At 40.7% G+C, this 19,234-nt stretch overlaps 1 protein-coding gene across 4 annotated transcripts in view; it reads left to right on the forward strand.

The window, feature by feature from the left end:
- Positions 1 to 19,234, forward strand: part of TIAM2 (TIAM Rac1 associated GEF 2) — a 175,718-nt gene that overhangs the window by 98,443 nt on the left and 58,041 nt on the right. For all 4 annotated transcript variants that reach the window (XM_087773418.1, XM_087773417.1, XM_087773419.1 and 1 more), the window contains 4 exons: positions 1,318 to 1,542; positions 11,837 to 12,022; positions 13,250 to 13,396; positions 17,016 to 17,078. In XM_087773418.1, coding sequence (XP_087629544.1) covers positions 1,318 to 1,542; positions 11,837 to 12,022; positions 13,250 to 13,396; positions 17,016 to 17,078 — 621 coding nt within the window. The remainder of the gene's footprint in view (positions 1 to 1,317; positions 1,543 to 11,836; positions 12,023 to 13,249; positions 13,397 to 17,015; positions 17,079 to 19,234) is intronic.

Raw genomic sequence — 19,234 nt, forward strand, 5'->3', positions numbered from 1 at the left:
TACTGATTTAAGTTTGTGGTATGATTTCAGGTATATGATATTACATCAGTTGGCTCAGTTAATTATGGTTCAGAAATAAAAAGAGCAGATCACAAATCTGCAAGACACTTTTGGTACCTAGTGGCTACAAGCTTCTAGAAAATCAGCTTTATTATCTTTTTTTTTTTCACATCTATTAGCATTTCACCCTTACAAAATGATGGGCTCAGCCCTGAATCTGGTGGTCTCAAACAGAGTTTGCTTGAATGAGACATTCAAAAAAGAAGGCTAAAAATAATCTAAAGATCTTGGCTGCTCAACTGCACCACTGGAAATGCTAATAAAGAACAGTATTATGTGGAATTGCCTGCATAAAAACATGTTGATTCATAGGCACACTTGTAAATATCTCCAGAGACACTTTGTGCAGATGTATTCTGCACAAGTGAGAGAACAAATCTTATGAGGAGCGGCTGAGGGAACTGGGGTTGTTTAGCCTGGAGAAAAAGAGGCTCAGGGGAGACCTTATCGCTCTCTAAAACTACCTGAAAGGAGGTTGGAGTGAGGTGGGGCTCAGTCCCTTCTCCCAAGCAACAAGCGATAGGACAAGAGGAAACGGCCTCAAGTTGCACCAGGGGAGGTTTAGGTTGGATATTAGGAAAAAATTCTTCACTGAAAGGGTTGTCAAGCACTGGAACAGGCTGCCCAGGGAAGCGGTGGAGTCCCCGTCCCTGGAGGTATTTAAAAGACATATAGATGTGCTTAGGGATAGTGGTGGGCTTGGCAGTGCTAGGTTAACAGTTGGACCTGATGATCTTAAAGGTCTTTTCCAACCTAAATGATTCTGTGATTCTGTTCTATGATTCTCTCTACCTTGCTGTCCTCTCTCCACTAACTTGGCATATTTTAAGCAAGCAAACACCTCTCCTCAGACCTTACATGTAAAATCATCTCTGTTGCTGTGTTACCTGCAGAAGAGGAGGTTTATCTTTGAAACCTGTTAGTTTTTACCTTAACTAATTGGAGGGATGAAGGATGCAAGTCACATCTTTTCCATGGCTCATGGGGCTCTGTTGTGCTCGTGGAGCCCTCAGACCTTTCAGAGCTAAGAAGCAGAAGCTGAAGGTTGGAGGCAAGTCATGACAGAGTGCAGGAAAAGCTCACAGTTCCTTTATTTGCACAGTTTTAAAGATAAAACATTATTTCACTGGTTTTAAGATAAAGTGCCTAATATCTCAGTGAACCCGTCAAGCACTTAATGTCCTAGAGCTGCTGATTTTAAAGTTTTTTTTTTCCTTTTGTCTGCTCATAATATTGCACCGTTGATTTGTTTCACAGGCGACAAGCCAGACGGATTTGGAAAACTGGGTTACTGCCATACATTCAGCCTGTGCTTCCCTCTTTGCAAAGAAGCTTGGGAAAGAGGACACCGTTAGGCTGCTGAAAAATCAAACCAAGAGTCTCTTCCAGAAGATTGACATGGATAGCAAGATGAAAAAGATGGCAGAGTTGCAGCTCTCAATTGTTAGTGATCCAAAAAACAGGAAGGCCATAGAGAATCAGGTACTGGAAACTATTTTTACAGGAGCATATTTATCATTGTTTCTTGCTTTGGGCTCTAACTGTCAGTGCTTTCTAGGCCTGAGAGTAATTGTCTTGGGGATAGCTGGCACGGTAGTCGTAATTATTGCCAGCTTTTTACAGCAATCCAGAGCAGCGCAGGAGGTAGGCTCCTCAAAGCTGTTTTATGAGCACAAAGCTATTTCTTTTCTCTTCTGGAAAAATGTAATTAATTTTCACTGTTTTATGATATACTTAGCTATTAATATCTAGCTGTTACATAGCCTCCCACAGCATATACAGTATGTTCTGTGAATAATTTAATTTATTAGTGAATTGCAGTAGAGATTTAAGAATAGGTACTTAGCAATACTGTTCTGCACCTTAAGACAGGATGTGAAGAGTACGTTATCCAAATAAAATTGGAGGATGGACTGAGGCAGACAAAACCATGTGCTTCGGTTGAAATTTAGCCATGACTAGAAGGCCAGGATCTACTAGGATTCTTAAAAAGCCCCGTAGGAGTCTAAATGAGAACAAGAAGTAAAGACCAGAGGTTTTCCATTCTAGGTGGAAAAGCACTGCCATGAGTACCACTGGCAGCCACTGGAGCATTATACCAGTATCAATTCAAGGAAAAGGGGGACACTTAGTCACTAACAGCACTTCTTGTAACACACTCTGGTTGCATGCTGGGAATTTTTCATCTCGGTATAAGCCCAGGGCCATCACTGCTTAGCTTGGGAGAGCTGACACATTACAGGCAAGATCTTTGCCCGTGGCTGGAGCAGACAAGATGTTTGCATCTAAACTTGTGCTTAGGCTAATTTTGTTTCATTGCAGCAAGAAATGAGCTGAGTTGCCTCCCCCTGCAAATCTGAGTATGGCTTCTGAATGCCTGATGTGTTATTCTGATCACATTTTCAAATTATGGTGGTAGGAATGCCTGTATCTTGGCTAAAGCAGCAGCTTAGTGCTGAGGAAGATTCACCACTAAGATTTGTTTTTAAAACAAAAACTGGAACAACCCCCCCAAAATTTAGTGTTCATGTGTGTATGTACCTTGGGATTTTAGCCAAGCCATGCCTAAGACAAAAGGTCAGGACAGGTTGATGAGCAGCCAGAACTGTTCCTCAGTGAAAATGGTCACCTTATTGTCTGTACGGTGGTGCATAGACATCAAGCCTTACCCTGCTCTCACTTCCAGCACATGAACCAGGAATCACTCCAGTGATACCTTGTGGAAGGACATCTTGAGATGTTGATGTCTTGCCCATGTCCCCAGTTTTGCAGGCAGCAACTGGCAAAAGATGCTTTAATTAGACATGCTTAGTGTTCGGGCAAAGGCTTCACTACCCAGGGCCTCTCATGTACTAAACTTGTCCAGTAGTTTAGTCTAATAGGTCTATGGACTGAGGTTGCCGTATCTTTTATTTTATTAGGTCATTAAAAGAAGACGTGATAATTTCAATTCGTTGACTGGTATTTGAGAACCCATCCCTACCTGCCTTTCCGGTCAGAGTAGCTATTGCTTTGTCATTACTTTAGGCTGCACATTATGGCCTCTTGAGTAGCAACCGACGTTTGTTTCCTTTGATCCAATACAGCATAATTATGTTTCTTTGGTTAGTGGAACACTTTTAGTTTCATGAATTTGATGCTTATAATATTTAAAATTCTTACTATACTGGTTTGAACTTGATGAAGGGCATACTGACTGGTACTGACTTCACTGTCAAGCTCCTGTAGCACACTTCAGTCTGAAGCTGCATGAGCGAAGTATGCAGGTTTGTGTAGGGATTTGTGGTGCAGATGTTCATAAGCCCTTTGAGTGCTCAGATGTTCTTAATTTATTTCCAGGTCACTTTATTTCATGCTTCAGAGCCTAGTGAGGTGAATGGAGGAGGAAAAACGTTAAGCATCCTTTTATTGCAGTAGATTTTGAGACCTAGAAGAATATACAGATTTCTAGAGATGTCTAGTGCTTGTAACATGTGATGCACTGAGGAAAAATCCTGATGTATAGTAACTTAATTTACCCCTCCCACCATTAGATACTGATGCTAGTAGTTTATCTAGAGTCAGCTGAAGAGTATTAATGGTGCTCTCTTACTATCTGCTAATTAGATGTTCTGTCCTTGAACAACTGCTGTTGTTTTCCAGCTCAGTCCCTGGAAGAAGTTGGCTGTGTTCTGCTAGAACTGAAATCCATCACTAGGGATGCAGAAGATTTATTCCTGTTAATCTTCTGTCTGTGAATGTCTCAAAACGTTGAATGAGAGCAAACCAGTGAGACAGAGTGAGATGGATCATGTGCAAACATCCACTAGTTAGCAAACAATAAATTTATAATGAGCCTTTTCTCCAGTCTTGCTCCCTTTGATCTCTATAAAATCTCTCCTTACAATTGCTGAAGGTTTGTTGGCAAAGTCACTTCAGAGAAAAGTCAATAGATAACTGGGTTTCTGATCTTTTGATTTCATGTCTTAGAGATGGGCTTTTGCAAAGGAAAAAAAATCTTGATGTAATTAGTAACCAAGAATTCTTCATATACTTAGTAAGCTAACAATTTTGAAAAACATTATTCCTGAGGGAGAAGTTTCCATGTATGTAGCTCAGTTGTTTAGTAACTGTGGTTGTTTAGTTGTCTTTTGCCCACTTTGAGTAACAAGAGGAATATAAATTCTGGGTTTGGTTTTGTGTAAATTTGGTGGTGTTTTCAATCATGTGGCAGTTATGATTCCTCCATGCTGAAGTATATGGTATTGCCAGTACTGTAGTTTATAAGCATGCCCTACATCCTGTGCTGGAAAACTTCACTGGTGATGTATTTTGGGAAGTCAGCGGAAATAGCGTGATTGACTTCAGAGGGACCACGGCGGTTTTTTATGTAGAAGGATGAGGCACAGTCTTAGTTTCTTTCCACTGGGGAATAATCTTGGAAACTGTGATTTCTAAATCCTTTCTCCTTTTCCTTCCTCTTCCTCAGAAAAGCAACCACCCAACCTCAACTTTCTATTTTCTTTCACATCTGTATTGATTTAAAACCAATACTTCTCTGCTGAAGACTTAGTAATTCACAGGGCTTTACAAGCAAGCAAAACCTTTTCTTGTTTCACAGTTACCATCACCTGAAAGACAGTTGCAGTAAGGAAACCTGGACTTCTAAAATTGCTGTAGGTATTTTAATGTGCATACATGTTTCTTTCTGGTGTCCAGCAAATGGACTGGAGAAGCTCATCTGATACTATCTTTTAAATTTGGTGGTTTTGCAGGCTAGCAAGTGATAAAGCTCATGCTAAACAGAAGTGCAAACAAAAAAAATGACAAGGAAAATGTTGGTTTTCTAGAGAAATGATTGTTTTAGAGACTTGACACTATTAAACTGGTTGAGAAATGTCTTCAGCCTTGTGGCCTAGATCAGGGATTCTCACTATCTGGGTTTACTGGTCCAATAATAATACTACACTTAGTAACTGTTTAAGAGAAAATGGCAGCTCTTCACATAGCTATTGATATCGTTGGGCAGTTTAGAAGAGATCAGTGAAGCAACCAGTTCCAGTAGGCCACTGGTGGCATGGCTGGAAATCCCAGCTCTGCACATACTACCTACAGCCACGTGTGTTTATATTACTATATGTAATAAATATGTTGTGGGTGGTGGTATTCCCCCAGGGTGTAACTTCTCCCCTAAACCAAAGAGAATTAAGATGAAAGGTAGCAAGTTTGAAAATCCCCTGGCACCAAGATGAATTTCAAAGCCTGTGGAGTCACAGTCTTTAAAAAAAATATTAGTTTTCCTAGCTGTTTAACCTGCTAGAGAAATCACAGTGTTTGCTGTGAATATGAAGCCCTGTCTAACTGCTACTGAAGTTAGTGGAAGGAATTATTAGCATTTATTCGGAGCCCTTTCAACAAAATATTGCACATTAAGTCAAAAGCGAGGCTGTTTGTGCCTGTAGAACTGGTTTTAATGGGATGGAAAATCTACCTCACAGTGAGAGCACCGCAGCTCTGGGTGTGCTTCTTTATGTACTTGGTACATAAATCTATTGTGTTGTCTCCTTTTAGAACAATAATACGAATAACAGTTTCTTGAAAGCATCCTGGGCTTTTCTCTTCAAATTTTAATATATTGGTATAATCATGTTTTCCAAGCCATTCAGAGGTTTCTGATGTGATTCATATTTTCTGTGCACATGATACTTAACTTACTTATCAGATGAGTTATGAACACAGATATTGACTTGCAGGCACTGAAATGATGAGGCATTAATGAGAAGAACAGGCATATGCTTGGAGGTGATTTTTATGGAAGTTTTCATGTGTGTCCTCCAAATAAAAGTAATTTATCTGTTGCCATAAAAATCAAAATAAGGGGATCACTAAGGTGATGTCCTGTTAACTCTGGGTAGTCATTAAATCCATTAGTATTTCTTCCCTTCCCTGCGGTGGTCTTTGGCTTTTTACACAGAGCGTAACTTCATTACTTTTTTTGTTTAAAATGTACCTGACACTTTCTCTTTTCTCTCACATTTATAGGAAGGTGACTGGAGTAGTTTGGGGGATTTTATTCTTCAGGCTCCCCAAAGCCCAAATTTCATGTCTTCATTTTCTTTAAAACATCTGGTGAAATAGTGTCTGACATTCTGATGAAAACTCCAGTAACAACACTCAAAGAGAATCTTTTCAGGGAACTTTGCTAGCACTTGCCAGTTCTGCTGCATACAAATTCAATGTGAATCACAATATACAGTTACTTTTCTTTCTTCCGTATCCTCCTAAACTAGAAAACAATATCTAAACTTGTTATAACAGATCTTCAGTTTGGGTGGTCTTTGAACTGGCTAGAGCAGAGCTCCGCTTTCTGAGAGATTCAGTACTATTTCTTTTTGGGTGTCACGCTTCAGCGTGGGATGGTCCCTGTCTACATCATTAGCAAAATCCTTCTCTTTTGGTAGTAGCCAGTCACTATGGAATGAAGTGAGAAGGCAGCCAGGAAAGTTAAGGAAAGTCATCTCCATTCTCCTCACTGCTGTAATTACTGTTTTGCAGATGGGTGAATTTCCATCTTTGTTTCACAAAGATTTAGTATAAAATAATGAATAATGAATAAACTGTTACTGAATGTGGAGTTGCATAGCATTATCTCATATGACAAAGCTGGTGGGGGAGCCTGTGCAGGAAGGGCTGGTCTTCTGGTTTTTGAGGAGGGGCAGCTAGATAATGAGATTCAGTGGCTTTCGTAATTACATCCCTAGCTATAGACATAGATGTGGTACTGCCAATTTCAATCAGATTATTAACAAGAATGTAAATTAGGTACACGCGGGTGTACTTTTGTGCTATCAGGGGTACTGGGAATAAGATTTCCTCTATCTGTTTTGGTTAGAAATTATGAAAATTCTGTCCTTCCAGAACAAGCAGAAAGATGGCATTTATTGTAAAAAAAGCTGTTGTTGTCTTGTTATTTCAGGAAATTTTCTTAACCGTTTTTTAAGTCACTAGGCAGAATGAAGAATAAAGGGTATTGCTAATTGCACATCGTTGTTGTTATACTCTATCATGTTCCCTTTTTTATTTCTTTGAGCTAAAAGTTATGACAGTATCTCCGTAGTGTCCTTTAAAGTAATGGAATTTCTGGGAGAGGGATGTTTTTTCTTCTTTGAGTTCTTTTTAGGAAGTAATGACAATAAAAATCTTTTCCCTGTCCCCAGAAACCAAGTGACTCATTTATCCAGATGGGTACAATATGAATTGTGTCTGAGAACCAGGGACTGGAATGCAAAGAGTTTGGTGTTGTTTGTAGTGTGGTTGAAAAACTGTTCATATAAAACAGCAGCAAAAGTTTCTTTTAAATCCATTCAGTTCCTGACATCAGCTTTCAGAGACACTTTCCATCTGGGAAGATGATGTTGTGTAGGGGAAAAGTTTTGAATTTTTTACTGCTACAGATAGTGAATTGTGTCAGGGAGGAGCTCGTGTTTCTATATGGTATAAGAACCGTCACTAAATCCAATCAGTTTTAGAGGCTTATGCACCGAGAGAAGGCCCTCCTTCCTGTGCAGCTTTTCTTTTGTGCTACCTTAAATGAGTGCCAAGTGGAAAACTGGTATGTTGTTACCAGTTGAGCAGTCTAGGACATTTCTTCCATCCTTCCTCTAGGTCCTTGAAGTATTGCTACTTTGAGTTGATAACGGTGTCATTTCCAGCACTGCTTTCCAGCATTCACATAGTGGTTTCATGGTTCACACTGAACTCTTCTTACTCTGTACAGAACAGGTACTTGAAAATGAGACAGTCCTTCCCCAGCCCCCCAAAAGATGCTTGCACTGTTCTATAAGAAGGGCGAGGAGCCAGGGACCATCCCTGAGCAAAACTACTGGCACTGCTTTCGCTGGGACTGTCAGGGCCCTCCCTTTACAGTCCGCAAACCCTAGGCATGTTCTAGTGGAGGTGGAGGTGCCACTAGAAATGTCACCTGCATAGAGGACTGTATATCACATAGGAACGATGGATCCCCGTGTTACCTGCTGGAAACCACTGGTCTGTATTGTCTGGTCTGAATGTTTACCCCTTGCCTTTCCCAAGCTCCCACTTTAGAGTTTACCTATAGAAAACCTAGCAGGGTTATTCAATTAAGAGAGACCTGCTTTCGAGCATCTTCCTTTAGCTCATATGTCTGTGTGATTTAAAACATAATTAATTTACAATTGTTTCTTAGTGTCTGAATAGATTTTTTCACTAACCTGGAGGAGAATTGGCTATTTATGTTCTGAAAATGATCATTACAGCTAAAGTACTGTGAAAAGTAGCATGCTGATGTTCCTTTGTATGTTAACTCTTAAAAACTCATTCCTGAACTAAGTCTCTGATACAAAAGCTCATCCCGTCACCTAGCATTCCCTACGTCATTACTGTCTTGTCCTTGCACCAGGCTTCCTTGCATGAGTTCTCCTGATGGCCCAGGCTGAATAATTCATGGCCCTAATTCTTAAGGCTTCCCACATTTTACTCCTTTCTCTCTCTTCAGCCACAGCCTCCTTTTTCTCTCTGCCTTACAGGGATCCTGTTAGGCTGAATACATTTATTTGCGTGGCCCCTCCTTGCCTTTCTCCCAGGTGCTCTTAACCCAGAAATCCTTGCCGAACACTTGCCTGTACTGAGAATGACATCCTCCCTTTCCTCTAGGAAAGGCCTTAAATGCTTTTCCTTGAAATTCTCATGGAGGTTTTGAAACGGCAACTGAGAGAGGATGGTTTTGGATGCCCCATGTGCTGTAGCCAGCGGTGCAGGGAAGCGCAACAGCTGAGCAGGTCATATGAGAAGCATTTCACGTGTGCTTGCTTGTTTTGGCGTGCCACGTGTCGGGCCATATCTCTTATCGCTTTGCGGGCTTGCTTTGTGCTGCTGTTGGCCTTTGTCACCCGTTCCTACTCTCATGGCTGTCTGGTGCATCCACTTTTTCCCCTTTGCTTTCGAGCAGATTTCAAAAGGGCCGTTTTGTCTGTGCATGATGAAATTAAGTCCTTGAGCCGTCCTTCGGGCAGTCCTCCCATGTGGGGCGGAGATTTGCCTCACACAATAGCAGAATAAGGATTGCAGCAGCTAGTCTGCAGGCTGTAAATTAACTTCATGGACCAGGTCATACTGCGCTTTGAAGTTGTTGCTTTTTCATTTGTGTGCTTCCCCCATTTAGTCTTCAAGAATATAAATCTTTAGGAAGAATTATCATAGTTTAAAAGGCTTAGACAAATAGCAGCTGGTATTGGTTCGTGGTCTCCAATTGGTTCCAGACATCCCTGGTTTTGATAAGACTACAAGACAATTCCAGAAATTCCCTGCCTACAGCTTTTGCTAATGCCATTAAATGTAACGTCGTGATGACCAATGCTTTTGGAGCTGATTAGCTAGCATCCTGCGTGACTGATAAACACCGTGATTTAACTATTTCTTCAGAATGTCCTCTTGTTGTACCCCACTCCCCCTTCTTAAATTATCTTTATTTTAAAATACACTGACTAGAAGTGTTTAATGGGGATTTTGAAGAAGGCCTCGGAACCACAAGGATGCCTGTGTTCAGCTTATGCTCAATGGGGACAGGATGCTCCACTCCAGCAGCACCCAGAACAAGCCTGGCTCTGTTCCCGAGCTATTCAAAGTTGCCTTGGCTCTGTACCCATGGAGGTGTCATCCCAAAGGGAAAGACTTCACCTGAGCTTGTAGCTTTTGGCTTTGTGAAAAGCTGACATCTATGTTTTCATTCTGGTTGGGTGTCAACACAGAGAGAGAGAGCTCGTCACAAAACCTCCTATTGGAGTCGTCCCATGCGTAAAGTACTGGCAAGCAGAAAAATGCTCTGTGAGGAGTGTCTGAGAGCACAAAGAATGCAAAGTAAAGAGCAATAATCAAATAAACCCAAGAAAAAAAATGGTTATTCTTTCTGGGGCACAATGGTGAGAGATTAGATGAGGCGTCTTCATTATGTGTATATCTCTGTCCTTTTTCTCTGGACTTTTGTGAATTGCTCTCATGATAAGCTTTTGTAAATTCTATCTTTTGCTTTTAATAGTCATTCCTTGAAAGATTTTTTTTAAGTGTACCGTAAATTATAATTTTGCATTTGCAGATGTGCAAGATGGCATATTGTCTTCCCTTTATTCACTCTCCCTGCCAAATAAGATTACCTCTTACTTCCAACAGTATAGCCATAACTGATGCCACAGTTTGTGAGCACACGTGTAAGGAAGCAGGAGTAGGTAATGTCTCAGTTGTGGTACAAGCCTCAGCACCATTTTGTTAACAGAGCCTTTTTCACCCTTTCATTGCTCACTTTTTCAGCATTGAAAGTAAGAGGCAAGATTCTTGTTTAGTTCTTGTGATATTTGGCAGCATTATAAGGAAACTGAACTGATGTTCCTTCTAGATGAGCCTGCAGGTCATAGTTCCCCTGAGATTTTTATTATATTTATCAGCCTGTTTTCTGAGTCACAAAGGTGCTTGTCCCAACCTTGGCTAATCTCAGTGTAGTGATAATGGTGATAGTGGCCTATATGCACAGGGACAGGCAGGGTGTGCCGGTGAAAGGTACAAAGTCAATGCACATTAGAGAAAATGGGATGAACTTTCTCCGCAGCCCTAAACCACCTGTTGAACAACCAACACGCAGTGATTGGAGCTGACACTGGAAGATCAGCATTGTCAGGGGATTTTAACAATCTTCAGTACATGAACTTAGTGTACATTAATCTAATGGACATGCCTCTTCTGCTTTGCCGTGTATGAAAGTACCTACTCTGTTAAACACAGCTGCCTTTTTATTTGTACTGTTTGTCAGTATTAATGTATATCGTACGCTGTGGGGCAGATTTTAGCTGCAACTACCAGTCTGTAAGTTGGGGAAATGAAAAGCAAAGTTGGACTTCGGTGCAGTGCATAAGAATGTGTTTGTGTACACATTCTGTGTATCTACACAGATACTTAAAATCTGTCATCTGAGTCTTGATTCAGAACTTTATTTGTGTAGTAAATATTTGAATCTCTTCACTTTTCTAATTTTACATTGAAACTGGATTAAGGTCTCTGTTACATCTGCATGTACCTGTGTTTGATATGTTTAAGAATTACATGAAGGGTATGTATACATTCTTGCTTTTGGTCCAGTGATTTATATTGGGCATATATAGCTCATTTTTGCAGTTTGCTTGAACATAAGCATGTCTTTACGTATTAGTCAGACAAAGAACCATGCGTGGTTGTGTTGCCAATACTGTCTCCTGTTTACAGATAGAGAGGCCATAGGATGATAGTAGAGAATGAGGAGGACCTATCAGTGTAGCTTCTTCATTTTGCATAGTGCATTAGTGTAGCTATGCAGCTTTGCTTTCAGCCAGCCAGCTGTACAATCTAAGCTCGTAAAAATGAAGGAAACAAAACTAATCTCCCAAAGAGAGAGAGAGAGAGAGAGAGAGAAGGGAAAAAAAAAAAAAGCCTTCATGAACCACAGGGTTGTGTTTTTATGTAACTGCTTTTGTGGCTATCAAACTACCCGAAGTTCATGGTATGTTCATCTTGTCAGTATGCATTTAAGACCACCAGCTTTGTTTTATTTCAAGCCATCTTTTGGGTTGATGTAACACAATATGACTGAATGTGTTTTGGCAGGGAATAACTAATCTAATCCATATACCACCAGATGAAAATAATTTACTATGGGTTTGTGGAAGAGCTTGAATTTTCAGTGCAGCCCACAAAGACATTTTTCCCCTTTTAATTGTCCCTTTTTATATCTAAACAGATCCAGCAATGGGAACAGAACCTGGAAAAATTTAACATGGACCTTTTCAGAATGCGATGTTACCTAGCCAGTTTGCAAGGTGGGGAGCTCCCAAACCCAAAGAGTCTTTTGGCTGCTGCCAGTCGTCCTTCAAAATTGGCACTGGGGCGGCTTGGCATTTTCTCCGTCTCATCCTTCCATGCATTGGTAAGTCCGAATGCACTTTTCATGGGTGCATTACACAAAGCCATCATTAATATTGTACTGGGATAATACGTGGTTGCACCCACATGCATTGTCTCAGACAGCCCTGTTCCCTTCTCTCCCTTTCTGCCTGTTCCTTGACTGCAAAAAAAAAAATGTTCTTCTGCAGACACAGACCTTGAAACAATGAAGATATGGCCATGTCTCTTTTTTGGCCCCTGAGGACTCCAGAATTGGGTACTTCTGGCCTATATCTAAAAAAGAAACAAACAAAAAAATATTCTTCAGATGTAGATGAGTCATTGTGTTGAAATTTTGTCACTGCAATTTCACCTCCACTGAGTTCGGAGTTTAAAGTGTATAGGAGCTAAGTCACTTAGAGTGAAAAAAGCCTAACGCTGAAATTTCCAAAAGTGATTCGGGTCCCTCTGGGCTGAGCTGATCTGTTTTGAAGGTCCCAGATGGCTCTGTTTTTCAGAAAATGTTTGACACTCTCCTGAAGAGGAAGTATTTTTAGAATAGGCTAAAACTAGAGAGAATCCAAAATTATAAGTCACTTTTTAAGAACTGTGGCCTGTGTTTGCAAAGAAGAATGAGGGAGACCCTCAGCTGCTGTAAGCTGTTGTCACCCTGTCGGCTTTAAGTGAAGTATGGTGGTAGCAGATTAGCCTCTGCTCTTTAACCTTGGCAGGGCTGTGACGCTGATCTTGGCAGTGGGGGGTGGGACCACATCTGCTGCACGAGAAGTCAGTTTGAATAGTAGTTCTGAAAGTCCCATGAGGGAATGTGTTTCTCTCTGTCACTGTTTTTATCTGTGTGGTTTATGTCATTGCTTGTTAATAACTCCGTGCCATAGCACGTTTATCTCCTATGTTTGGCAATTTTGAGAGTCTTCCTTCCTCTAGCAATTTCATATCTGAATGATAGGTTATCATTCTTCTTTGGAGTCTTTCCATTAACTTCTTTTGTTGTACAGAGCGCTATTTTCTCAGTTCCTCCCTTCCTATGACCTTCTAATTTTGCCCCATGACAAAAAAATTGCGCTATCGTGCCACGGGAATACCAAAACAAGCATCACTGCTGAAAGTTTAGAACACTGTCCTTGCGCCTTAGCGTATTACATTGAGGTGAACTGAAGTAACTCTCATATGATGCCTCAAGTTGAAATAACTGTCAATATTTTGCTCTTATGAAAGTGATATAGGAAGACCTGTCTCTGTGTTTAAATAGATCTGCTCCAGGGATGAATCTGCTCTCAGGAAACGTACCCTATCTCTGTCACAAAGAGTCCGAAATAAGAAGGGTTTATTTTCTTCGCTAAAAGGACTGGACACATTGGCAAGAAAAGGAAAAGAAAAGCGACCTTCCATAACTCAGGTAGATCTTATTTGCAGTTTGTTTCTGCTGGGGCTCATCCTGCGAGGTGCTGTTGATGCATAGGGTAGGAGATGTCTGTCTATCAAATTTGCATTCGCAGTTTCAGTAGATGTGGCAGACTTGCAATGGGAACATCACTTGTGAAGAATATATATCTAATTTTGGGTTTCTTTGTGATAAATAAGATTGGTGAATGAGAGGTTTTGACCTAGTGGGTTAGTTTATTATCAGCAGCACAAGACCATCTGGTTTGAATTTGTAACAAAACTTGCCTTCTGGCACATTGCAAACTGTTTGGAAGTAGGATTTCTTTGGAGATAGCCTGTATGCACGGTCCTTAACAGAGTGTTGTGCTGGCTTATGACTGGGACTCTGAAGTACTATTGCAATTTAATGTGGAGTAACGTAGGTGAGTCTTCAAGGGAAAAAGAGGAGAGACTGCTGCAAAGACAGCAGTCTTTGGCATGGCCTCTCAAAGCAACATGCCCCGCTTGGAAGTACATTTTAGCCGACAGAAGAAGCATGCTGGCATGCAGGAGGCCAGCTGCGGGTGCAGAGAGCTGACTAATAAAGCCGTGCCAGTTTACACCAGCTGAAGGCTTAGCGCAGGTTTGATGTGCTGGGGCTGGCTGGCCACGGGGAGAGGGGCTGTGCTTCTGCGTGCCCCCGCTGAAGGGCTGCGTTACTGCTAATGAAGCTACAGCATCTCACAGGGTCATTTTCTCTTTGTGAAACTAATGGCCCATGCATGCATTTAGTGTAAACCCCACACTTCAGGAGTCTGTATTTTCCCAGTAAAAACACAATTAAATGTGAACCAAAAGTTCGCTGCCTTCTCCCTGACAAAAAGGTAAATAACAGCAGAGACGCTTCCTTGACGGTGAGGCAGAAGGCGTAGAGGAGCACCCACACTCAGAACATTACTATTTTCACTAGCCTTTGCCACGTCTGCTGTTTCTCCTGCAAAGCAGTATTTTGTGCATTGTTCATTAGGTGACTGCTCCTGCTGTTCTCTGGCCCTTGTATTTTCATTTTATTAGTTAAAAATCTATGATCGGCTGTCCTTGCATCTGGTAATCTGCTTGTGGAATATTTAAACAAGCCTATCTGTACACATACTGCAATAGTCCCAGAGCTGATGCAACAGATTTGATGTTGCAAAATAACATGTCAGGATTTTCTGGTCTAGGCGTTTGTATTTTTAATAGGTAAATATTTATCTATGTGTTACACTGGGATTAAGCTTCTTTGGGTGACTGTTATCCATTTTAGCATATCGATCAAGATGTGTTTACATGGTGAAATTCAATAAGAATAAAACTCAAGTCTGTCTTATGAAAGAGAGAACTGAAGGAGAAATTTTCTCCAGGTCATCCTTTTTACATAATTTCCCCTGTGTTCCCCAGCAGGTGAGGCCAGTCTGTCAGTCCTGCACCTCTATTTCTTTATTAATAAGAGCCCTGAGGGAAGGACTGTTATGCCCCTTAGCTCCGTTCCCAGCAGAGCTGATACCTCTCTCTGTCTTAACTGGGTAATATGTCCTCCCATATGCTTTATAGCCCATGAAGGGGATTTTGCAGAGCTCGGGGACAGGGAATCTTATTTCTGTGGCAAGGAGGGGAGGCTCCTACTGCCCTCCCAGTGCTCCTCCTGTGGAGGAGGGAGCCCTGGTGCAGGCAGAGGGGTCCCTGCTGCGTCCTCACCCTCCTTATTCCAAACTTCACAACCAGCTCGCCCAAAAAAATATTCATTTTTTGAACACTCGTTCATCCCCCAGCTGAGGTTCTTGGTTGTTGTTTTTTTTTGTTTTGTTTTGTTTCGTTTTTCATTAAACATCCTACAATAAAATTAAGGAAATGTAAATGCTGAGTGTTGCATATGAATAACACCAGGCTATGACTCATACCCATAAACTGAGGAATTTTTAAGGGTATGGCTTGAAAACTGACCTGTGAACCTAGAAGGTGGCTGAAAAGGGAGCCATGTCCTTGCTCAGACGTCTGTGTATGCACATAATTGTGTATCAAAATCAGAATAGGCCTGAGGCTGCTTTTCTTGTCGGCTCTTCCAGCCCACTGGGAAACTGGGTTAAGCAGAAAAGTGGAGCTCGCTTCTCTGCTCATTGTGCTGCGATGTCTGTGTCGAACAATAGGTTAAAAATGTCTTGCTTTCTTGCATTTAATTAAAGTTCATTTGACTGGAGCTGGTATGTTTTAATCTGCTGTACCCTAACTTCAAAATTAGATGGTATATTTTTGAACATTGTTGTGTGAGAGAAGTTCTTAATTTTATCTTAAGTTTAATTTTATGGTATCAATTAAAAAAAGGTTCTGAGTTTCTATGCTGGGAGGCTTTCGTAAACATTAATGAAGTAGCTCAGTCTTTTACAAATCAGTTAATAAAACTGCACTGTAGCAGATGGGAGATGTCTAGGCTCACATTATCCTCAGTTTCTTAAATGCTTATCTGCTTTATTGTGTCTAAATGATAAACTGTTTTGAGAAATCATAAACAATAAAATACTTTGATTACATCTGTGGGCGAGACAAGGAAGAGGAAGTTCAGAAGCGGTGCCCTTTATTTGCATTGGCAAAAACGGGATTTCATACGGAATTTTAAGAGAGGGTTTGTTGTTGTCTTGGATTATCCAAAAGGCTTTTGCTAGTACAAAAAAAAATTAAAAAGAAAAGAAAAACCTAAAGAAAAAACGCTCAGATGTAAGTTTGATATTGTCCTGATTTGTTGACTGCAGAAGGAGCTAAAAAAATGCTATTTATATTTGCACTTCAGGAGGGTAATGATATAACCTGCAAATTTCAACATCGTGTATAAACTATATAGATCTATCTGTGTGTTTATACAACTCTTATTGCTGAAATGTCTGATTGTATTCATAGCTATTTATTGGATTTTTAAAAAAATTTATTAATAAGCCTAACACCTTGGTGAGATACTAGTAGTTAAGCTTTAGAAACAGATGGGGAATGTAAGTCTCAGTTTCTGCTTTCATCACTTCCAAAGCAGATGCAGTGGTCAGCTATTTTCATTACTTAATAGTGCAAGTTTTGGGTCAAGTATGCCTTTAAAGCTAAGCTAAAAGTTTCCATCAATAGTGTCAAGCTAACTGCTCAGTTAGAAGAGATGACAAACTATAGGGTAAGAAGTTTTAGAAAACAACAACAATGATTTGAAATAGTTCCTTTAAATCATTATGAGATTTGTAGCTGTACCTAACAGTATCCCCAAGGGTGAAACTATAACTTCGAGCATAGTGCATGATTTGAAGGTGAAATACTTTAATCTTACTGCTAAACAGTAGATAGGAAAAAACAAGGGCATGAATGCTTTTATACATATTCAAATGTGAGTGTGCATGTAGTCTGAAAGAGAAAACTTGCTTAAATTTTCTTTATAGAGGGAGATTTGTATTTCTTTAATACTTCTTCTAGTTAGAATAAAGCTATAAAAATTACAAAAAGATCCCTGGGGTTTAGCAGGTTGATATATATTTATTCATTTAGTTTTCATTTTTATTTTTCGAAGAATTTACCTAACCCAGGTAAAAAGTAAAGGGTTTTATTTGTTTAACCTATTTATTTATCTGTAATATTTTTAATAGATTTTTGATTCAGCTGGAGGACATGGATTTGCTGGTGTCCAGAATTCAGCCAACTCTGCTGAGGTAAGATATGCCTGTCCTCATTCTGCACCATCTTATTTTTAACTTCCTGAATATATTTCTCTTAAGTGGATGATGAGGCTGGTTAACAAACCCTACAGACGTTCATAAAATGTTAGTGTTAGATGGAAGGATTATAATTCTGCTAATGAAACCACTTTAACATGTTTCTGAACATGCATGGTAGCCTTTTTTCAAAAAATAATAATAATAATAAAAAAATCCCTAGAAGCTTCTTCACAACACTAATCCTTACAGTGTATACACTGTCTAAGAATGATTTGGATCCAAGCTTGTTTGAAAGCATCCTTCACAGTGTGGCAAAACCCAAGGTGTATTCTTCCCATTTGCCTACTTGAACAGAACCTGTATATTTTGAGTATAAAGGCAAATAAAGTCTAATTAAAGTCTGTGGAGCATACCAGCAGAGAAGTGTGATTTAGTGTATAGCTGGAGATTGCCCAAGTAAAGGAAGAGGAAGCAGCATCCCCTCAAATGCGTTACCCAGTAAATAGCTGTGGCTGATTTTCTCTGGTGCCCAGGAGGGACCGGAGCTGCTGCTCGCCCCTGCCTGGCCTGCGTCATGGTTGCTCTCAGCTCCCGCAGCCTCCCTGGCGACAGCATCGCCGTCCCCCAGTCTGGAAGCAAAGCAGGACGCTCCAAAATCTGTAATCACATACATGTAGGACCACCGAGTGTTGTCTATGTACTTACACAGACAGAATCCTTCTTGGCTTGTGCAGGCTCCAAATAAAAAATTCAAATGAAGTCTTAGGCACAGGGTTTCTGTATGGTATAGCTGGATTTCTTTAATGGCAACATGTGCCAGACTCAAAGGGGTATTTGCCTTCCCATCTACCCCCTGTCTGTTTTCCTCCTTTGTTCCCTGAACCAGATATTCCCCCGATGCAGTTTAAAACTTGAAAGAAGACTTTAAAAAAATCATACTACAGTACTGTTCCCTTTTAGCTGAGTTTGTATACCAGGTATTAGACAAAAAGTCAAAATCTGCATTTAAAATGGAATATTGCTCTTGAAAATGATTAACTATAATGAAGAGCTGTAATGAATCTCGTGAGGAAGGTTTGGACAAAGTTCATCATTTCTCATAGGTTTTTATGGGGTTTTTTGTATCATTATGTGCTACATGGTTCATTTTCTCATCAAGTGCATTCATTTAATGGCTAGGTAAGAAAGACATATATAATTATGCAGAAGTTATACCACTGAGAGAGGCATCTCCCACTGACAGCAGCTCATCCTATAATGCTATTTTGCCTCCTGAAAGTATCTTCACATTTTGTCTGTTTTTTGAAGAAGTATGTTGAAACACCTGAATTCCCTTAGTTACTTGACCACTTGCTTGTTATGTCCTGGGGTGGGAGAGTATTTAAACCAAATCACTCCTCTCTTTTCAAAATAAATTATAAATATGAGGGACTTCTGGGTGAAATTATCTCCTGTAGAGAACACTACTGAATTCCTCCAGAAGGTACCATTGGGTGTGGTGTGAGATGGCATCCATTTCCCACCTCAGAGACGGCAAATACAATTCATTCCCATCCGGTCCTGTTAAAACATGGAAAGGTTTGGTTTCTCCTAAACCTGAGAAGAGGCAAAATCTCTTGGGTGCACCTCCTGAAGGTTTCTCCCAAAAGGCTGTGACGCCAGTCCTTTGGTTTAGCGCCGACCCCCTTGGGGTTGGGAGGTCGATGGTGCTGCCTTGTGCAGTGGGGTCTGCTGTGGGTCTCCTGTCCTCTGGCGTAAGAAGTGCATTTGCTTTTCCTGAACCCTTTCGAGGAGACAGAGAAAGGTTTTGAAGGTGCCAGAGAGCAGGCAGAATGAAGTCCTCTGCCTTTGCTGCCGTGTTGGGGAAGGGACAAGGTCTGGCTTCTTGACCCAGCTCTCACAGCAGGGTTTGTGTGTTCTCTGTAGCTGCTGGATAAGAGCAGCCTGCTCCCAATTCGGGCAGGGGCTCTCAGGCCTGGGCAGAGGGGGCCAGCGTGGGGGCAATGCTGCTGCAGATTTTGGGCCAAGCTTTTACAAAGTTGAGCAGGGTTGTGTTTCAAGACTGAAAAAAACCACCCCAATTTAGATGCTGAAGCAGAGCTCTGGAGCTCAACCTCATTTCTAGAAAAACATTATTATTATTGTTATTA

The sequence above is a fragment of the Nipponia nippon genome, unplaced genomic scaffold (genome assembly GCF_047370975.1).
Source record: "Nipponia nippon isolate SJK-2023a ecotype South Korea unplaced genomic scaffold, ASM4737097v1 scaffold_4, whole genome shotgun sequence".
NCBI classification, from domain to species: domain Eukaryota; kingdom Metazoa; phylum Chordata; class Aves; order Pelecaniformes; family Threskiornithidae; genus Nipponia; species Nipponia nippon.